This window comes from Nyctibius grandis, chromosome 6 (assembly GCF_013368605.1).
Source record: "Nyctibius grandis isolate bNycGra1 chromosome 6, bNycGra1.pri, whole genome shotgun sequence".
In the NCBI taxonomy this organism is placed as follows: domain Eukaryota; kingdom Metazoa; phylum Chordata; class Aves; order Nyctibiiformes; family Nyctibiidae; genus Nyctibius; species Nyctibius grandis.
The window spans coordinates 67,692,231-67,711,302 of record NC_090663.1 but is presented as its reverse complement, the minus strand read 5'-3'; the positions used below and the strand labels follow the sequence as shown (position 1 = coordinate 67,711,302).

General features: G+C 41.8%; 1 protein-coding gene across 7 annotated transcripts in view; it reads left to right on the top strand.

The window, feature by feature from the left end:
• Positions 1 to 8: 8 nt before the first annotated feature.
• Positions 9 to 19,072, top strand: part of LIN54 (lin-54 DREAM MuvB core complex component) — a 42,500-nt gene continuing 23,436 nt past the window's right edge. For 4 of the 7 annotated variants that reach the window (XR_011048359.1, XM_068402777.1, XM_068402773.1 and 1 more), the window contains exons 1-2: positions 177 to 249; positions 16,727 to 17,457. Coding sequence is in view for 6 of the 7 variants with exons in the window: in XM_068402777.1 (XP_068258878.1) it covers positions 16,762 to 17,457 (696 nt within the window). In the remaining variant the exon portion in view is untranslated. Of the gene's footprint in view, positions 250 to 787; positions 872 to 16,726; positions 17,458 to 19,072 lie in introns of those variants that run through there. The other 3 variants (XM_068402775.1, XM_068402774.1, XM_068402778.1) reach the window with 3 other exon arrangements.

The following is a 19,072-nucleotide window of genomic DNA, read 5'->3' as shown; positions in this document are numbered from 1 at the left end:
AGCGCAGGGCGCTGCGCCGGCTGTTGCCAGGGCGGCGCGGCGCAGTATTATGGGATGCGGCGGGGGAATGGCGCGGGGCGCGTGATTTTGAACAAACACGGCGGCTTCGTTGCGGGTGCTGCCGCCGCGGCGGCCGCCCAGCGCGGTAGCGGAGAGGAGAAGGCCGGTGGCGGCGCGAGGCGCAGAGGGCGTGCGACGACGGAGAGAGGCATCGGTGGCGGCGAAGGAGGAAGAGAGCCCGCCCGCCCGGTGAGTGCGAGGGGCGGGAAAGCAGCGGCGGGAGGACGAAGAAAGGGATGCGGGCACGGCCCCACTGGCGGGGAGGGAGCGGCGGAGCGCTGACAGCCGCCTCCCGCCGGGAAGGCGCAGGCCCGGCCCCGCTGGGCGCGCTCCCCGCGACGGGGCGGGCTCCCGGGCGGCTCCGCCGATCTCCCTAGGCTTACGGAGACAGCCGTCCCGGTCGCCCCTCTGCCGCGGGGGACGCCCGCTCGGCGGGTGTCTTCACCGCTGCTCGCTGAGATCAACTGTGCCCAAAGCTGCAGCGGAGCGGTGGGGTTAAAACGAACCCGGGGAGCGGCGGGAGGCGGGCGGTGAGTCTTCCTCCTCGGATCGGGGGTCTGCGGGACCCGCCGCCGCACCCTTCCCTGCCGGTCCGGAAGCAGTTGGGGTTTGGCGGCAGGGCAACTCGGGGGGGACGCCCCGCGGGCGGGGAGGAGGCGGGGCGGGGCGGGGCGGCGGGGGCAGGTGCGGTGGGGGCGGGCCGTGGGGGGCGGCAGTGACGGGGTGAAAATGGCGGATCTTTCGAAATACGGTGGCGGCTGCTGACGGAGCCTGGCGGCTCTCGGCCGCCCCCGCGCTGCCCGCCGGTGAGGTGAGGCCGTGGGGGGCGCGCGGGGTAATGGTCGCGGGGGAGGGGGGCGGCCATTGACGGCGTCGCGCGATGCCAACGTCGCAGCCGCTGGGGTTTGCCTCGCTGGGCCTGGGGCCGGCGGGGCCCGGCTCCTCTGGCTCACGGGACACCTCATCGGCGGTGGGCAGCCCTCGGGGCCGTGCGGTCCCAAGCCCCTGGCTGTGGTGACAGCGGGACGCGGTGGCGGCTGGCTTAGGCCCGGGGACGCGCTTCTCTCCGAACGTGCCGGCGTGGGCCGCCGGAGGGGACCGGGCTGCCCCCCGTGGACCTGCCGGGACCGCGCCGGACTTGGTCCGGGGTGAGGACGTCCTGCCTTTTGTCTGCAGGGACGCTCGCTCGGGCTCTGCCCTATAGAGCGGGGTGCGGTGGAAACGGCGTAGGGTGTTTTCCACACTAACTCACACAAGTGCGAGGGTGTACCTGTGCCTTCAGCGCGCTGCTGCACGGCCGTGGGCAGCCTGCGAGTTCGAAGTGAATTTAGCTGGACCATCTTTTGGGATAGTCCCAGCTTCTCTCTTCATTGCTCTTGCTCATTACAAGGTATATTGGCGGTCAGAATGTGCTATTAATTATTTATGGCCTTGACTTTGAAGCACATCACGTACTAATTATGTAACATTTGATTGCGGGTTTTGAGTTCTGGAAAGCACTGCAGCATTGAGAGCATGTGAAACTGTCCACTGGAACAGAGTGTGAAGAGGAGGAAAGCTCTTGGACTTAAGATTTCAAGTGAAGAAAGAACGGATATTTAAATGGTCTTTCATTAGGTTCATCCTTCTGAACAGTTGCTTGAAATATATTACAGTTATTGTAGAAAATACTGAATATAGAAAAATAATTAGGAATATTCTTTGCAATGTTTACATAAAGCTGGCAGTAACAGGCAGTGCCTTGTGTGTGGTTAGCCTGTTCACAATAGCTTTTTGGCTTATTGTAGGCAAGAAGAATAGTGGGTTATCAGCTGCAAATATTTATTCTGTCAGGGGAACCCTTTCCTAAAATAAAATGCATTAGATTTGTCTTTTTTTTTAATCCCCAAGACATCCAGTTTACATATGTGTCAGCAAGTGGTAACTGTTGGTTATGTGCCTTGTACAGACTTGTATCGACCTACAGAGAGATGTACAGCTGTATTGCTCTGTAGGCCAAGCACTCTTAAAGGCTGTCTTGGAGCGTATGTTAGAAAATACAGCCCAGCATCTCTAATGGGTTAAAAAGGTACTTCGTGCTTGTTGTAATGTGGTAAGTTTCAAAAGTTTGTTATGCAAGGTTGATTGTTCAGATTATGTATCAAGAACTATCTGCTGTTGTTTGGTTTGCTTATACTTCTGTGATGTCCAAGCTCAGATAGTTTGTAACTGAATGTTCAGCTAGAATTCTCAAAAAGCTTTAACTGGTTTCAGGTTGAGTATCTTGCTAACCACAGGTAAATTTGAAGTGTGGCGATAAAGAGTGCTGTCAGATTTCGGCCTTAGAGACATTGTTATCTGACATGTTGGGGTATCTTTTATTTTAGGTTTTGAAAAGCAGTCAAAGCCCCTTAGATTCTTTTCCCTTGCACTTGTTTGAAAAATATTTCATGGGAGAAGAATAAAAGTAAGGTAGATTGGGGGGTGGTGTTTTGATTTCTACTTCAGCAACAAACTGTTCTTCCTTATCTGTCAATTGGTCTGCTTGTGCTTCTGTTTCCTTCCTGTACTATAGAGGTAGTGCTTTCTTACTTCACAGGCTGTCAAAAGCACATTTTAATGTCCTACAGAATGTCCTGCATACTACAGTGGTGGGATTTGTAACAAGTACCTAGGAGACAAACTCGATGGTTGTTTGGTGGATTTTTTTTTTTATTCTTAGCTACAGGAGCTCCAATAAGAAGTGGAAAATGTTTCTTGAACTCTTGATTCAAGGATTTGTATTTTGCCATTTTGCCAGGCCTTACATTTGAGTAGCTTGGTTCCCTCAGTTGCTTGGAAAACCAGTAAGCAGCAGTACAGTCTGTGACTGGGCTTGCTCACTTGACAACATTAGAAAACGTAGAAGTTTTTCTTGCATGAGAAAGAATGAGACTGCTGGAATAACCCTTTGATCAATGATGGGGGCACATAGCTACATGATGTGAGAGATGCAGGTTTCTCATGTTCCAGATCCAGATGTAGATTAGTGGCTCCTTAACTCTTACAACTTGTGTGTTGTTCCCCTTCACAAGCCATACTTCTGCAATTGAACATGTTGCTACCCACATGAGGGTTATGGCCTAAGTTCTGGGCTCTACTGTGATCTGTTGTACGAGTTCCAGGTACATACCCAGTCCCCATCTATATGGTCTGGCTGATATTTTTTTTTTTTTTTTTTTTTTTTTTTAAATCTGTTGGAGTAACAGCAGTTTCTACTGTGGGCTCAAGAAGCCTGTTTGGAGAATGTTTTAGAAACTTCTTCAGATGAATCTGTTGTTCCTGTGAAAAGTTTTTCAGTTTTTTGGGGTTTTGATGTTATTTTTGTCAAAAAGTTCCCAGTGGTCTCAGGTCTGCCTGCATAGCTTTATCTGCTCCCCCCAGCCCCTGAAATATTTGAATGAAACAGAAGACACAATCTGCAAACAAGTGAAAGCTTTCTGTTTTAAAATCTAATTAATTGTTAATATTCTAGTGTCTAGGCAGAGCTTTCCTGACAGCTTTTGTAGTTTTGTACTTGCTCTCAATGTGTTTTTCTAAGTATTACTCTCCCATTTATTTGGGAGAAAATGTGGCTATGCACTGCAATAATCCCACGAGCGCTTGTTGCTGCTTTGCTGGTGAGGAAGATGGCTCTGCTCTTCCCTGGCAGCTTCTTCCTCTTCCATGCTTTCCCCTTCTCTTGTGCTTTGTAAGCACTTAAGCAGCTACACATAGACCACACTTAAAGACTGATCTGCATTAAAACTAACCTGACTTTTGCTCTAGGTTGGAGTGAATCTACACCAAATGGCCTGACCTTGTCTAGTGTGGTGCCACCACTGAGAGAGTTGGTTGTACTCTTCCTCTTCCCTCTGTGCAGGGAGTATAAATGCCAAGCTGGGAGGTGAAGGACATTCCTGGGTTTCCCCAGCCTCCTGACCCAGCTCTGTTGGCTGTGGTGCGATTCCTTGGTGCCGTTCTGGTGCTCATAGACTTTGAACTGAGCTGTCTCAGCACACTGACCCACAAGAATTTGCTCACTACTTTGTGGAGTAGTTTTCTTCCTGGGTTGAACACAAGCATCAGCAGCGTTGAGAAAGCAGGGCTGTGACAGCCCACAGCTTGGTTTGGATGGCTAGCTTTAACCCAGCTCAGTTCCTTCATCTGGGCTGCCATTGCAGCTACATAAATGTTTGTTAGCACAAGGAGGAGGGAAAATGTTTGTATGGAAATGAATAGGCAGATGCCAAAGGAGGACAGGAGATCTTCAGCAGTAATGCTGGCTTAATATGCACAGGGAAATGGAGTATAAGGAAAGTAATGCTGCTGATCATGTGCAGACAGTGGGCAAAGTAGCATAGGATGCTATTTGAAATAACAGTGCAATAAAGGTATTGCTAGGATGTTTTTCATTGTAAATCCTAAAATACCGTAGCAGGTGCTTGTTTTATTAGTATGTAATTGCCAGTTTGTTGACAGATAAGGTTTTTTAGCTGTTGGTTTTCCTTTTAAAATTATAATGGAAGCTTAAATTACACAGAACTTGCCCAGGGAAGAAGGATCTCCTCATAACTGATATGTGGGCAAGTGGTTGGTTTGGGTTTTTTTCTTCTGACCGTTCTTCAAAACAAAACAGCTAGCACCTCTGTTACAAACTTGGCAGTGGTGGCATGAGCTTAACCTTTCTTCCCATGAAAAAAAAAACAAAACACCCAAAAACCTTAACTGTGTAATGTAAAACTCATGTCTATACAACTTGATAACTGTTACTTTAAACACATAGGAGTTGCTCATTTGCGTACCTTGCCCATTCCTCTGATGTGCTGCACACAGTTGTATGTACGGTGCATCACGTAGGGAGCATTCACTTAACAGAATGTAGAAGAATGGGAGGGGAATGGTGTGTGTTGGTTGAGTGAATTATGGTTGCCTTGGGAACTATTATTTTGAATTTTGTGACTATAGATGGTTAAATTTGTGGTGAAGGACACCTGATATTTTCTTAGTATTCCTTGTAACCGATGACGAAAGACTAGGTACTTACACTAGTTATGTATTCAGCATTTGATAAGGAGTAAGGTGGGGGTTTTTTCCTTGCTATAGCTTGCCACTTGTATTTGATAAATCTAGAACCGTGATCCTCTGGGAAGCATGCAGACAAACTGCCTCCATATCTTGTCTTCTGTAGAGAATGGGAAAGAGAATGGAAATTATTTTGTCTGTGTTCCACACGCATATTCTGTTACTGTGTTAAAACAGTTTGCTTTCACTCTGCTGTTACATATGCAAATATGGTGAGTTTGCAGTCTTAGATGATTAATTTTTCCACTGGCCTTTGTTAATTATAGCTTTTTTGCGGATTATTCTTTTTTGGTTTCAGGATGTATTTTTTTAAGGCAATCTCTAGCTCAGTAAGCCTAAACAAAAGACACTGTTGAAAAAATGCAGTGCTGAGTGATTTTGTAATTCTTTGCTTTATGACAAAACAAACCTTTCAATTTTAGAGACAAAATGTAGAGTGTCAGAAAGAGTAAGAAAATGGGGAATGCATAAAATGAATGACACTATTTAACCCATTATTGAAATGGTGGCAAAACTGAAGAATGGCAATTAATTAGGAGAGTTGTAGTACAGCAAGACTGCCTACGTGTAGTTGTGGTCTTTTGTTTGATAATATGCCAGCAGTAGGGGATGAATCTTAGGTACACATATGGTTCTGAGAAGGCTTTTCTAGCAAATGGGAGAAAACATGTCCAGTTCAAGAGTTTCTTAAGGACTGCATTTCTTATCTTTTTGTGCCACTGATCTTTGTGAATTTCAGTTGCCTGGAATAGTTGATGTGTGCTTGTATGTACTTGGCAAAAAGGGATGGGAGAACACAGCAAACGAGGAAATGAAATAATGTGTTCTTTATTTTGTTTTGGTTATAAAATGATCCAATAAAATTATTTGTTTCTCTAAAATTTTTTTTCCTTTGAAATCAACTTAGGCAAACAAGTGACCTTCACTTCAACTGTCGCTTGTTTCTGCTTTGCATAGGTAGGTGTGACATAGAATGTCACTTGCACTAGCAAGCAGTCAAGAATCTGTGGGAATCACAAGCCTTGTATTTTTATGTAGTGTATTCGATCTCCTCTTGGAATAGTTTTCTTCTGTTTTCTGGGTTAATGTCTGAAACATTAAATGAGGAGTGGGTTTTTTCTGCTTGCAAAGAATAGTTCTAGTGCCAGTGCTGTGAACTGGCCACAGCAGAGGGACCAGCAAGGCTGTAGTCGATTTAGCACCTACGATATTAGCAAAGGTTGTCACTTCTGTTTCCCGTGAAGAAAAATGTCAACATTTGCATATGAGCTATGGATTCTCTTGGGAGAGGCAGAAAACATGAAAGAAGGAGGCTACTTGTGAATTTTTACCATTGCTACTGGAATGACTGGGAAAAATAAGAGCTCATTCTCTGTTGAACGGGAAGGTGAGTTTTGGTGTTATGTCAGCAAAAAGACATAAGTTGAATAAAAAGCTTTGACAAGTTGGTTGTCCTGGATTCTTAACAAAAATTCTTAATGACATTGTTATCACGAGGTGTTACATTTGCTTCTGCTTCTAATATTTGTTTATGGCTGCAAAATAAGTTGTCCTTGGAAGAGAGTTATCTCTTAGCTGTCCAGATAATAAGAATGTAGACTACCCTCAACAATGCAGATGCTATACAAATTTGCACAAACTCTTCCCATAGTCACTTATAAGTTATATTGCTGCTGCTCAGTTGATTTTGATAGCTCTGTGTCAAACTGTACAGTCTGTTCGGGTGAATGTCCTGAGCTGGATTCTGGGGCAACTTACCAAGGTTCTGAGACACCCTCTGATTCAGGTGGGTCCAGCTCGTTGTGGGTATGTCGTGCTTTAACACAGTGGAGCAATCGACTAGGGCAACTGAGTCATAGCAGGTAACCTGTCAAGGCTACAGGTCAGCTTCGATGTCCTCTCATGTATAACAACACAGTTTATGTCCACTCTCCAAAATTATAAATTGACAGTTGGTAAATGCTTCTTTTGTGTATACAGAGTTGTCTTAGATGTAGTAAAGAAGGAAGCTATGAGCTAGGTGATCTTGCAACATGAAAAAAGAAAACAACTTTTTCCATGGAGAAACACAATTAAGGCTTTGCATATAATTGTTCCTTCTCTTATTAATTCTGAGAATGAGATGAACCTACTGGATCCATTTCAGCCCAGTGTTGTGGTGACTTTTCCAGTTGGTGGTAGAGCATGTTTGCTGTGGAAGTCAAATTGGGAAGGGTACCCTGTAAGGACAGAAAGGGGTATATTGAGCAGCGCAGAGGGTGCGTGCAAAGAGATCTTCCTTCCAGGTGGCCTTGATATGCTGTCTGGAATAAAGCATCTCTAGGGATAGAGTAAAATATCTCTCTGTGTTGCTTTCATGATACTGACAACAAAGGTTGTAAGAGATAATGTGTGGTCCTAGTCACTGAAATGCCTCTCTCTGGCTAGTCCTGTCTGTAAGATTTATTTTTTTTTTTGAGGTGTTTATCCAAAAGCTTAACTGTTGGTTTTCTTATGTACACCTAATGAAACTTACCAGTTTGTTTCAGAAGCTCTTCAATCTTTTGATTGATAAATGAGATGATAAATGATAATATTTTGATGATAAATGAGACTTCAGAGGTCTGAGAAGACGGCATTTGAAGTGGCCCACATGGTTCTGGAGCAGAGATGAAGATTTCACTGAAATTCACATTTCTCCTGTTGAATTGATCTCTTGACTCAAAATCTTTATGTGGAATTTCATTCCACAAAAGCCAGTCAACTATTGCATAATCCTGGTTATTTAAATAAGTTTTCCCCAAAAGGAATATGGAGTGCTTTATCTGGAGATTGAAGTGGGAGGGAAGGGGTAATAGTGCTTTTTGGCATTTGAACCAAGTCACAGTTTGCCTGCAGGCGAGCTATTTATCTTCAGCTCAGTTCTTCTGCAAGTAAATATATTCTGTACTTGTTAAGTGTTGTCATGTTTAAGGCTGGTAGAGCTGCTGAGATCTGCAGCTAGAAGCGTGTTTTCTGGCGAATCACTGCACTATAACTGTTTGAGCTATTTTTGCTTTTCTTTCAATGCTCCATTGGACTCAAAAATAAAGAAAGCTAACTTAGATTTCTCGGATAAGTTTAAAAAGCAGTAGTGGCCGTAACAGCTTTTGCTGCTGTCCAAATCTTGACAGCACTACCCTGAAAGCATTGCAGTTTATAGTCTTAGATTTTTGTCTGGTTTTCATCTCTGCATTCTTCTAACTTTGAAAAGAATCATATGATTGCATAAGGAATTAAGTTTTTAGGACAAACTGCTTTTCTGTGCCATGTTAGCATATTTTTGGAAATGAAATGCCCCACTGAAATCAGTGTATGTGGTTTTGTTTCATTTAGAATGAACTTCATGCATTGTACCTTCTCACTGGGCAGTGCTGCTGAAGTATGCATGTAATGCATCACATAATCATTGCGCTTCCTGATTTGCAAAGTCTCAATAAAATTGGTAGGTTATGATTCTGTTGTGATAAACCTTGTTCATAAATTCAGCGCTAAAATGCATTCTTGCTGAAATTGCTGACACCAAGCCTAATCTTAAAAGGTGTCCAATATGATAACACCTGTTAAAAGTCTGTGGGGAACTCAATATCAAGCCTATCATGGCAGTTTTCATGCATGTTGTTTTTAAGAGTGTTCTTGGTGTGATATTGCTGTGTGTTCTGAATTCTGCTGTAGCCCCAATTCAAGAGGTGTCTGGAATTTGGAAAGCAAGACCTTTATTTCGAGCTATATTTAAAAGACTGAAATCTGCGTTTCTGGGGCCTGGTGTTAAGTACTCTTCACATTTGTTGTTTTTTTCAAGCTAAGTTCGCTACATACATATCATTTGAACTTCAGATTCCTAATGTTTTAGTTTTGGCCTCATAAACACTGCAGAAAATAAAATAATTTGAAGTTATTTTAGGGGTTATTTCTTTTGGTCTCACCACAAAGTTTGCATAGAACATAAGGTTAGAAATGCTTCATTACATGTAAAGGCCCTGGAATCTACAAACATTGGATTGTTCATGGCAGTGAACACCTTCAGAATGTGTTTAGTGATTATAAGAATGGCTCTGTAGTTTTGTTTTTCAGCTTTTGTGCTACTGTATGTTATGAAAATGACTGAAACTGGCATGCAAACGCAGGGAAGGGTGAAGGGAAATGTTTCGATTGGTTTCTGTTTTATTTTTAGTTTGCATGAAACTGCTTGAAAGTAGAACATTGTTTACAGTTACAGAAAGCAAACTGAACTTTGAAGTGTTCTGCTGCGAAGAATGTTACTTCCAGTTCTTTCGTGGAAAGCTGCTATGAGTAAGGTGTATGCTAAACAAGCAGTGTTTAAAACTTTAAGGTTACCATGATAAAGCAACTTTCAGCACTCTTTTTTTAAGAGAAAAGGAGGATGTACAGATGTGTATGGAATCTGTTTCTGTGGTCTACAGCATGCATTTTTTGGTAATCAGAGTATAAATGGCTATCTTAATTACTTATCTGTTTCTGCAGCCTTAGCCTGGACATGCCAGTCATTTGAAAAACATACACATATCGATGTTCTTTTACTTCTGCAGAGCTTTGCACTGCTAAATCGGTGGGCAGCATTCGCATAATAGTAATACTTTCGCTCTTCAGTGCACTCTGGAATTTACTTAGTGCTGGTGAGGATTAGGCCCTTAAAGGGCACTAAGTAGTTATCGAGAAGCAGATTTATCATCAGCTTGCTGATCCTGGTCCCTCTTTAGAACAACATGGAAGTCTTAAGTTTTTAGCTTGCTGTGAGCCACAGATAGCAAATGATGAAAGTGTCAACTGATGATTATGAGGTAGATAGATATCTATGCAAATTTGAAATGTAGATATGGCTTGAAATGCAGACTAATATTAGTAAAATAGTATGTTTTTGCCCCCCTTCTTAGTGGACATTTAACTAGCATATGAGAGCTAGGTAACAGCTGTGAGCCATGCATGGGAAAGTAATTTGACCTTTAAGTGGTTTAGTTTTCCAGATACTAATGATTCTGGGTGAGTGCTTGGAGTTTTGTTGAGTTTTTTTCAGTAATACTACTTAGTACCTCAAAATGGCTAGGTGTTCTTCCTTACTAATCTTGTTTGGTAATTGATGGTACATTTGGGCAATGTAATATTTTCTTCTTGTAGTGAAAAGGGGGTTATCCAATCCGGAGTTGGATATCTGAGTGTTTTAAAATGCTGGTTTTCTAGCAAGCAATGCAATCACATGTATGTGTGATGTAATTCGACCATTTACAATTTGTATGACATGCTGTTTTCATCAAAAACTTAGTTGTGGCTTTTTTGCTCTTTTCTCTCTAGCTTCTGTTTTGCCTGAAAGGTTCTCTGTGACTCATGGGGATTTTTGGTTATGTACTATATCTAAGGTCTTTGTTAGTTTGATTGTAAAAATTGCTTTTGTACTCTGTGTGTGTAATCTAATTACTGTGGTGGCATGCTGTGATTCCTTGTATGTGAGAAATAATTTTGATGTGAAGAAAGCAGCTACAGGTCACAGAATAGCTGAGTCTTGCTTTATTTGTAAGTGATTGCAATGAAGGAAGAAGATGCGGTCATGTTGCATGCGTCACTTCTAAAGCTTTGGGTATGATCAACTAAAGATTTTTGTGGTGGAGGCAGTGTATTTCATATCAGTATGTAGGTAAAACATTTCTGGTTTGAACACAAGAGGACATGAATTTTTTAACACTTAAGTAAAAGATTTTTTTTTTTTTTTTTCAGCACATCTACAAAGAACATCTTCTGTTTGTTCCTCTGTGGTTTTTTTTGACTCATTGTGTTTTAACTGTCCTTGTCAATATTTTGTAGTGTTATATGTCAATGAGAGCAGCATGGAGAGCTTAGTAACTGTTCCATGGTTGAATAATTGCAAGATGCTTTTTTTTTTTCCCCTCCATCCCAACAGCTGAAATATGAGGAAGGGGAATGGGAGCAGGTGAATGAATTGCTACTGCAGTGTTCCATTGGATCTTGCTTGGATCTCTCTTTTGTGGCAGCTTCCAACTACTCGCGGCCTTGTAATTTTAAACTGCGTAATCTCTAAGTATTAAGACCAAAAAAATGTTGGGTTTTTTTTTCAGCTCAGCAGCTTCCTGGAGTTTACGTATTGCCACTATCGCAGAGGGCAGATAAGCAGAAGCTGAAAAATTTGAAGAGCATTTAAGCAACTATTGGTGTTCTCCCTTCCACTTTGCAAATTATTAGGCATACGCCTTGATTCTCTTAAAAGCTAATAATGTCTTCTTTACTGATCTTCAGAAAAGACTTGGCCTTTTGTGGCACAAAGATCGTGTGGAGATGCTCATAAGTCCCTTAATGCAAGGATTCTGATTTTATGTTTTTTGGGAGCTGCAAAACTGTATTCTGCATTACATCCCTCAGGAAGAAAATGTAATAATGAATATATTGTCATATTTCCATCTTCCTGTGGTTAGCGGTGTAGTAACTAGTTTTGCTATTCTAGGCATGTCCACAATTTATCTCCTCGACAATCGCCCCAGTGGTGGTGACCTCTTGAGGGTAGGGATTTTTTATGGTGTTTCATTGTTCCTCTTCATACTTCTTTTTAAGGGTTTTTGCAGTTCCTGGCTCAGGAAGTTGAGAGTATTTGCCCTTGCTAGCTCTTAATAATGCTGCGCTTAAGCGTGCTTCTATCCCAGCTTTAAAGAACTACTAGCTGCTGTATCTGGCAAAGATTCTTGGTTTCAGTGAGCATTTGCTTATCATGCAGCAGTTTTACTGATCCCAAGAGAATCCCTGCTGGTTTAGGGGCTGTGTTGGACTTAATACATTTATGAAGCTTTTGATTTTAGGGTAGGGTCTGTTGCACTTCAAGATAGGTGCTCATACAAAAGCTGTTACTGATTTGATTTCCCTATTTTCTGTGAAAGTGACACTTCAGAATTTCGTTTAAAATGGACACTGCCAATGACTTAAGGCAGGTCTGGTCAATGTTCTTGAACCTGTCAAGTTTTACCAGAGTCTTCCCATGGCTGACCATCACCAGACCTGTGGTGTGTACTGAGAACGGGAAGGAGACTGCTAATGGGGCCACAAATGGTGACAAGTCCCTTGGTCCACTGCTTCATTGTGATGACCTTGCTGACACGCAGCACCATCCCAGGACATCCTGTAAAGTTTGTCTCAGCAGCCTTATTTGTCAGTAATCTGAATTTCTGACAGTTTTCCTTGCAGTACGTAGCCTCACTGATGATTTTGTAACATATCCTTATGGAAGTGCTGCACTCGAACTGCTTGTGGTTGCAGACTGGAAGGTTAGCTCTTCTTATCTTAGTGAAATGGGACCATTTCTGGAGATGTAATAAGATGCAGTTAGTTACTGTAAAATATAGGCATTGTTATATCTTGCATTTTGTTTACTTGTTTGCAGATCAGTGTGCTTTATTCTATTGATTCTTTGGATTTTTCCTGTTTAATGTGGCTGCTTTGCATGTTTTATCAACAAACGTGTTGATATAATTGATCTCAACACTTTAACAGTGTTAGTTTCTTAAAGATTCTGCACTGACATACTAGTGACAGAAAATGAAAAAATAGATCAAAGTTCACAGGTACCTGTCAGACGCCGTTCTGTATTTTTGTCAGCAATGATGGCATTTTTTATCCTCTTCCTTATAAATCCCTGTTACGCTTTATGACATAATATATGTATATTCTTGGGGTTGAATATCAAGTATAGAGATCTCTGCTATGGGTAAGATGATCAGAGGTGGTTCACTCAAGCTGAGCTTTTGTCCCTGTCTTCCTCCTAACAGTGCTCAGCATTTTTCAAAGTTGTTGCTCCAAGGCTTTGCTGACTATATGTTTTAGTCTCTCATTTTTTTTATATGTGTTTGGCTGGTTGGGTGTCCTGAGCTATGCTGGGACAGTCTTTTTCTGAACAAATCTTCATTACATGAATTTCTTCCTGAGCTTTTAGTTCAGTTGTATGGCCATTATTTTGTAGGCTAAAATTATCTATTTAGTAATCTGATCCTAGAATTTTTGTGGATTTCTTTGGTCTGATAGTGTGCTTATCCACTTCCTTGGTTTAGATTGTTTTTTCTTCAGGTTTTGAGCTAAATAAGCGTAAACACTTACTGATGCATCTTTTTTGGAGGTTGTAGGTACAGCTCTTGCATTATCAAGTGACTCAAAGCATAACTGCTGAAGCGAAGGAAACTTTCAAGTCTTTTTATGTTGTTAAAATAATTCTTTACTCTGTCTTGAAGGTCTCAAAGCTGTTCGAACCTCAAAAGAGGCTGGCATGGTTTTACTGTTGGAAATCACTTTAGTAGAGGAGCTGGAAGAATGGAAACAGTGCATGTTTGGTATAAAAGCATTAGAAAAAAATAAACAGCTGAACTGTTGAGAAATCCTGGCTAAATACCTACAAGTAAAATCTGCTGGGATGTTGAAGCTGCCTTTGATGACAGCAGCCTCTCATATAGCTGAGATTTTCATTCTTGCGTTTCATATGTCTATTTCAGTCATTTCTAATAAGCAATGAAGAAATAGAACATGTGCATTGTGTTGTTGTTCTTTTCTTGACGTTGTTGATGACACTAGCCTGAATATATTAATGGAAGCCAACTGTAAAATGATGAGACCTAATAACTGTAAAGTTGTCCAATGTGATGGCCATAAGCTGTTGATCCGGTAACCATATGTAATGTTTCTTTTAACTTCTCAGTTTCTGATTCCAGACTTGATGTAATATATTTCTTTTCCTTCTGCATTCTGACTTGCAAGTGGTTTGTTTGAAGTCAGAACACTATTTAAAACCCTGACTCTGTGCATTTTAATATAAATATCCTTTCAACTAGATCTAGGTATTTCATAACTGTTTACTACTTTGTGACATAACCAAATAGTAAGAACGAAGACTATAAATAACTGTTGAACTGTATTACTACTTAAATACATGCAAATACTTCATGGTCATACTGTTAAAAGATACTAAGAATGACCATTCTTTTAGGGAGTAATGTACAAATGCAAGCCAAAAGCAAGTAATTTAAAATTATTTGTCGTTACTGAATCTGGTGACTTTTTTCCACTGTCTGATTTAGATGATTCCCTCCTTTTCAAACATGGAGGCAATCATTATTTGGCTTGCGGTTGACCCTAGGAGTCTTAACTTCTGGATCCAAGCCCCTTGTGCTTGTCAATATAGAACAGGATGATGGGAGGGTGGGGGGGGGGTGTCCAAAATAGTTCAAAGTTGTACGAATTAAGACACAAGCCCATGCAGGTTGATGGGGAGATGATAAAGCAACACAATTCAGGAGGAGAGCTAGTGGCCTTAACATAGGCTGAAACAGTCTGCTTTTACTATTCCTATTTTTGTGTAATCTCATATGCAGTTAACCAATTTGACTTTAAGACATCAATGTGATACTATTACTAATGTGTCCTTAGGAGTAAGCTGTTTTGTCTAGCACTAGTTACCAGAGCTGGCATCACTGCAAGCTGTACTGGCATTACTTTGGAAGAAATGCTTTCCAGAGGAGGTATTTCTGGCAGTGACATCAGATAACTTTGTGTCTTTAAATGTCTTCCAATAAGTGAGCTGTGTGTGAGTTTGACTGTCGGTCATCTGAACGAGTTCTTTCACAGCTCAGGCTGCTTGAGTGTCATGGCAGTTTGATATGGGTTGTACTCTGGAGGCGAGGGGAATCAGGATGGCACCCTTGACAATCAGGAGTGCCATGGGCTGCTCCAGCACAGCCTCCTGAGCTCAGCATGGAAACTAGGTAGATTATAGCGGGGTTTTTTCCCCATCCTTCTACCTCATGGGCGAAATGCAGCTGTTCTGTAGTTAGCTGCTGTGCAAAATGAAACCACGGTGACTCCAGAGGAATCAATGTCACCTTGGCATTTGGTCAGTGTTTTTAGTGGCATAGTTCCTTAATGATGAATGTCGCTTAGTACGAATAACTCGGCTCTACTTTTCCTAGCAAGCAGGAAACTGAATTTGCAAGGATCCTGTCCTCTTGAGCTCATAATGAGTACTCGAGAGTGTGTACACTCGACACATGCAGTGTGCTTGCCTGTCCAGTGCCCAAGCATGCTGATGGGGTCAGCAAGTGGGGAAAATGCCTTATTAAGCTGACCTGGTTTTAGCCTCTGGCTGATAGTTTTAGTAGGAATGGTAGATGTGGCTGTTTCTAGCAATGTCTTTAAGGTTTTTCAAGTGGGAAGTGACTTTGGCTTTGAATCTCACTGTAGGTTGTTTGGTTTTTGGTTTTGGGGGGGGTTTTTTAGTATAAATCAGTCCCTCTTTCTTGTCAGCTTAAAAAAATTCAGTTTTCTTTCAGATGGGGTGTTCTTTGTTTTGTGTTTAGAACACATTTCAAATTAATCATGAATTTGGGCATTATATTTTCTTATGAGTATTGAGGAAGAAAATATTGAGCTGTTCTTTTCACAGACAGCACAGAGGAATTATCTGTTCATCTTGGAAGGGCAGGGCTTTGGCTTTGTCCTGGGGTAGGTGGGCTGTTGATTGAGCTTGTGGTGGTGTTAAAGCCTGTCACTATATAGCTGTTTGTTTTTCTGAGATTTCCAAAATGAGGATTTGGCAAAAATGAACCCTGGTACATCTGGTATGGATAACCAGTCTCTTGAGGCAAGATAACCTGCTAATCAATGTTGACGTGTATGAGAAAAGCCATGTCTCTGTTTAGCCTGCACCCAGAGCTAAACAGTAACCAGTTGTTCTATCACCCAATGTCGCCTCTCCAGCTGAGAAAGGGAATTGGGAAAAGGAGGGAGACTGGTGAGTTGAAATGGAAAGAGATTTAATAAAATAAGAAAACCAATATTGATACTAATACAGAGGACATAAAGTTATACCTAGCCCATCGAGTGGTGGCAAGTCCCTCCAGAGATAGTGATTGTTGAGAAGAGAGGAGAAAGAGGGAGAGTAGAACAGAGCAAAAAGCTCCCCCCCATCCCCAGCAAGCTTTTCCATTTATAGTGAACCTGATGTTAATGTTATAGAACACAGCTGTGGGCCAGCCTGGGGCAGCTGCCCTGGCTTTCACTGCTAATGGCCTTGATCACTATACCATGGCTGGCCACAAACTGAAACAAAATGTAACAGAAAAGTGATTCTATAAATTTTATCCCCACGAAACCAGGACAAGCCATTATCATCTGTTGGATTTTTAAAGCTGTTTAACTCTTGCTTTATATTTCAGTAAGCTTAAATGTCTCCGAACAAGGTGCCTGTATCCTGGGGGGGAAACACTGCTTTTTGTGTGCTGTGTTGTCAAGAGTGGACTGGTAGTTCACAGTAAGTCAGTGGCTTGATTTGACTTCAATGGATGATGTTGAAGAGGTTTGATACAAAGTTTTACTGAGAGTAAATTCAGCTTAATGTGTTATGTTTTGGTAACAGTTTTTTTTCATGATATCCCTTCTGTGCATGCACAATACCTTCAGTCTGAAAAAAAACAGCTGCTACTATATTTTCTTGTTTGGTAATATTATTCATAAAGCTTTGAAAATGTATGTTTTCTGGAAGCCAATAACGTTTTAAATATTATTGCAGTACCTCCTCTGGTGATCACTGTCACAACTGCTACAATGGAGGTGGTTTCAGCAGAAGTCAACAGCTTGCTCCCTGAGGAAATAATGGACACTGGTATAACTCTGGTGGAAGATGACAGCATCGAGGCGGTTATCGTGTCATCGCCGATGGGAGATTCCATTCCCATGGAAACAGAACTGGAAGAAATAGTGAACATAAGCTCCACCAGCGACTCCTCAGCTACGACTACGGCCACAGTCACCACAGAATTGGTTACTGCACCCAGCAATCACTCAGGCGACATGACAGTGAACACCACAACGCAAAAAACTGATGTGAATGCAGTAGTAAAGCCTACCTTTCCAAGTGGCCTCCATAAACTTGGTGCTCAGACCCCTGTCACTATATCAGCCAATCAAATTATTCTGAACAAGACTGCTGATATTAAAATAGGCAATCAGAGTATTAAACCAGATGGGCAAAAGCTAATTGTAACAACTTTGGGCAAGTCTGGCCAACCTATCGTTTTAGCATTACCCCACAGCCAACTCCCGCAGGCACAGAAGGCCACATCCCACCAAGCCCAAGGTGGAGACTCTAAGGTACAAGGCCAGCAGATCAAAGTTGTTATTGGAGGTCGGTCAGAAGTGAAACCTGTTGTTGGTGTCTCAGCTTTGACACAAGGAAGTCAACTGATAAACACTGCGGCCCAGCCTTCTGTTTTGCAGACCCAGCAATTAAAAACAGTACAGGTAAAGTGAGTTATGCTGATGAAACATCTTATTTGTTACTGCAGCTGTTGTCCGTTTCCTTCACTGATTGACACATGGTTGCTTTCAGGCTTTGCATTTATTCCTTGTATTAAAAAATACAATGCTTTTTTAACCCATGCTTTCATCTGTGGATGCATTTACTGTTTTATGCCCTTTACCTCTAGCTACTGTCTAGAAACTTAGGATTTGCCTCAGAGAAAGTGAGCTATTAAAATTCAGGAAATTGAGGAGAATTTTCCCATTATTTTCATTTTATAAAAATAAGTTATACATGCTTTCAGGAAGACTGAATTGAACTCTATATGCCTATTACTCTTTATTCAAAGTGTATGCTGCTTTACTCCTTTATGAAGGAGTAGCTTCTGCCTATTAGTTTAGTTTGTTTAAATAAACTCTCTGGAAAAAACCTTCCAACATTTGAAAAAGAATATAAAGGTTTATCGTGTCTGCTTCAAATCTAGTTAAGCTTGTTAATACATACTGATAGACTAGATGCTGTTGTAAGCTGGACACTTCAAAGTCTTGTTCCTCATCTCTTGCATGGATCTTGAGGTATTTGAAACCACAGAGAATCTGCTGGGATCTGAAAATGTGTTGAAAAGACTTGGGTTATGACCCAGAGGGTCTGATTTTCATCTCATATATGGCAGAACTAAATATGAGTGACTTTGTTCTAGTTGGCAGTGAGGCAGAAATAGGACTTCATGAAAGTGAAGAAAAAGTAGAACTTGATGCAGGTTATGATGGAAATTAAACTCTAAGTATGCTAATAAAAAATAATTTGCTCCACATGAAAAATTACAAATGTTTAAGCATGTTATTAGCCGAATGGCAAGTTCCCCAACTAGTATTTCATGGCAAGCAGATGTGACCAACTCTCGAGATAAGGGCATGTAGTGACAGGACAAGGGGTAGATTTAGATCAGATCTTAGGAAGAAATTCTTTACTGTGAGGGTAGTGAGACACTGGAACGGGTTGCCCAGAGAAGTTGTGGATCCCCCCTCCCTGGAAGTGTTCAAGGCCAGGTTGGATGGGGCTCTGAGCAACCTGGTCTAGTGGAAGGTGTCCCTGCCCGTGGCAGGGGGGTTGGAACTAAGTGATCTTTAAGGTCCGTTCCAACCCAAACCATTCTACGATTCTAAGATGGTTTGTTTTAAAGCTGCAGGTGATCCCTGCATAGATTTCTGGTTTCTCCTTTTTTGTTGGTGCATCATACCTGTGGAAAACATGTTTAATAATGGCTGTTTGAAACATATCAGTTTTCTTAAGTGACTTTTATTTTTGTACCTGGATCATTAATGTTATGGTTGTCGTTATAGCTTTCAAAAAAGGCTCTGCTCTTGACTCAGCATAGGAACATTTAAGAGTCAATCAGTTCCTGTTACATGGCTTCAGTTACAGGAAACTGAGGAGAATGACTTAGCTGTGATGTGCTTTTGCTTTCATGAGGTGACCTGTGCCATCAGTGACTGAAATACAGTGACTTGGCGATTGACCTCTGCTGTTTGTCATTAGGAATTTTACAGGTTCCTTAATAGAAGCTGTTACAAATGGACTTGCATCCATTTGTAAATCTAGTTAATTGCAGTTTGA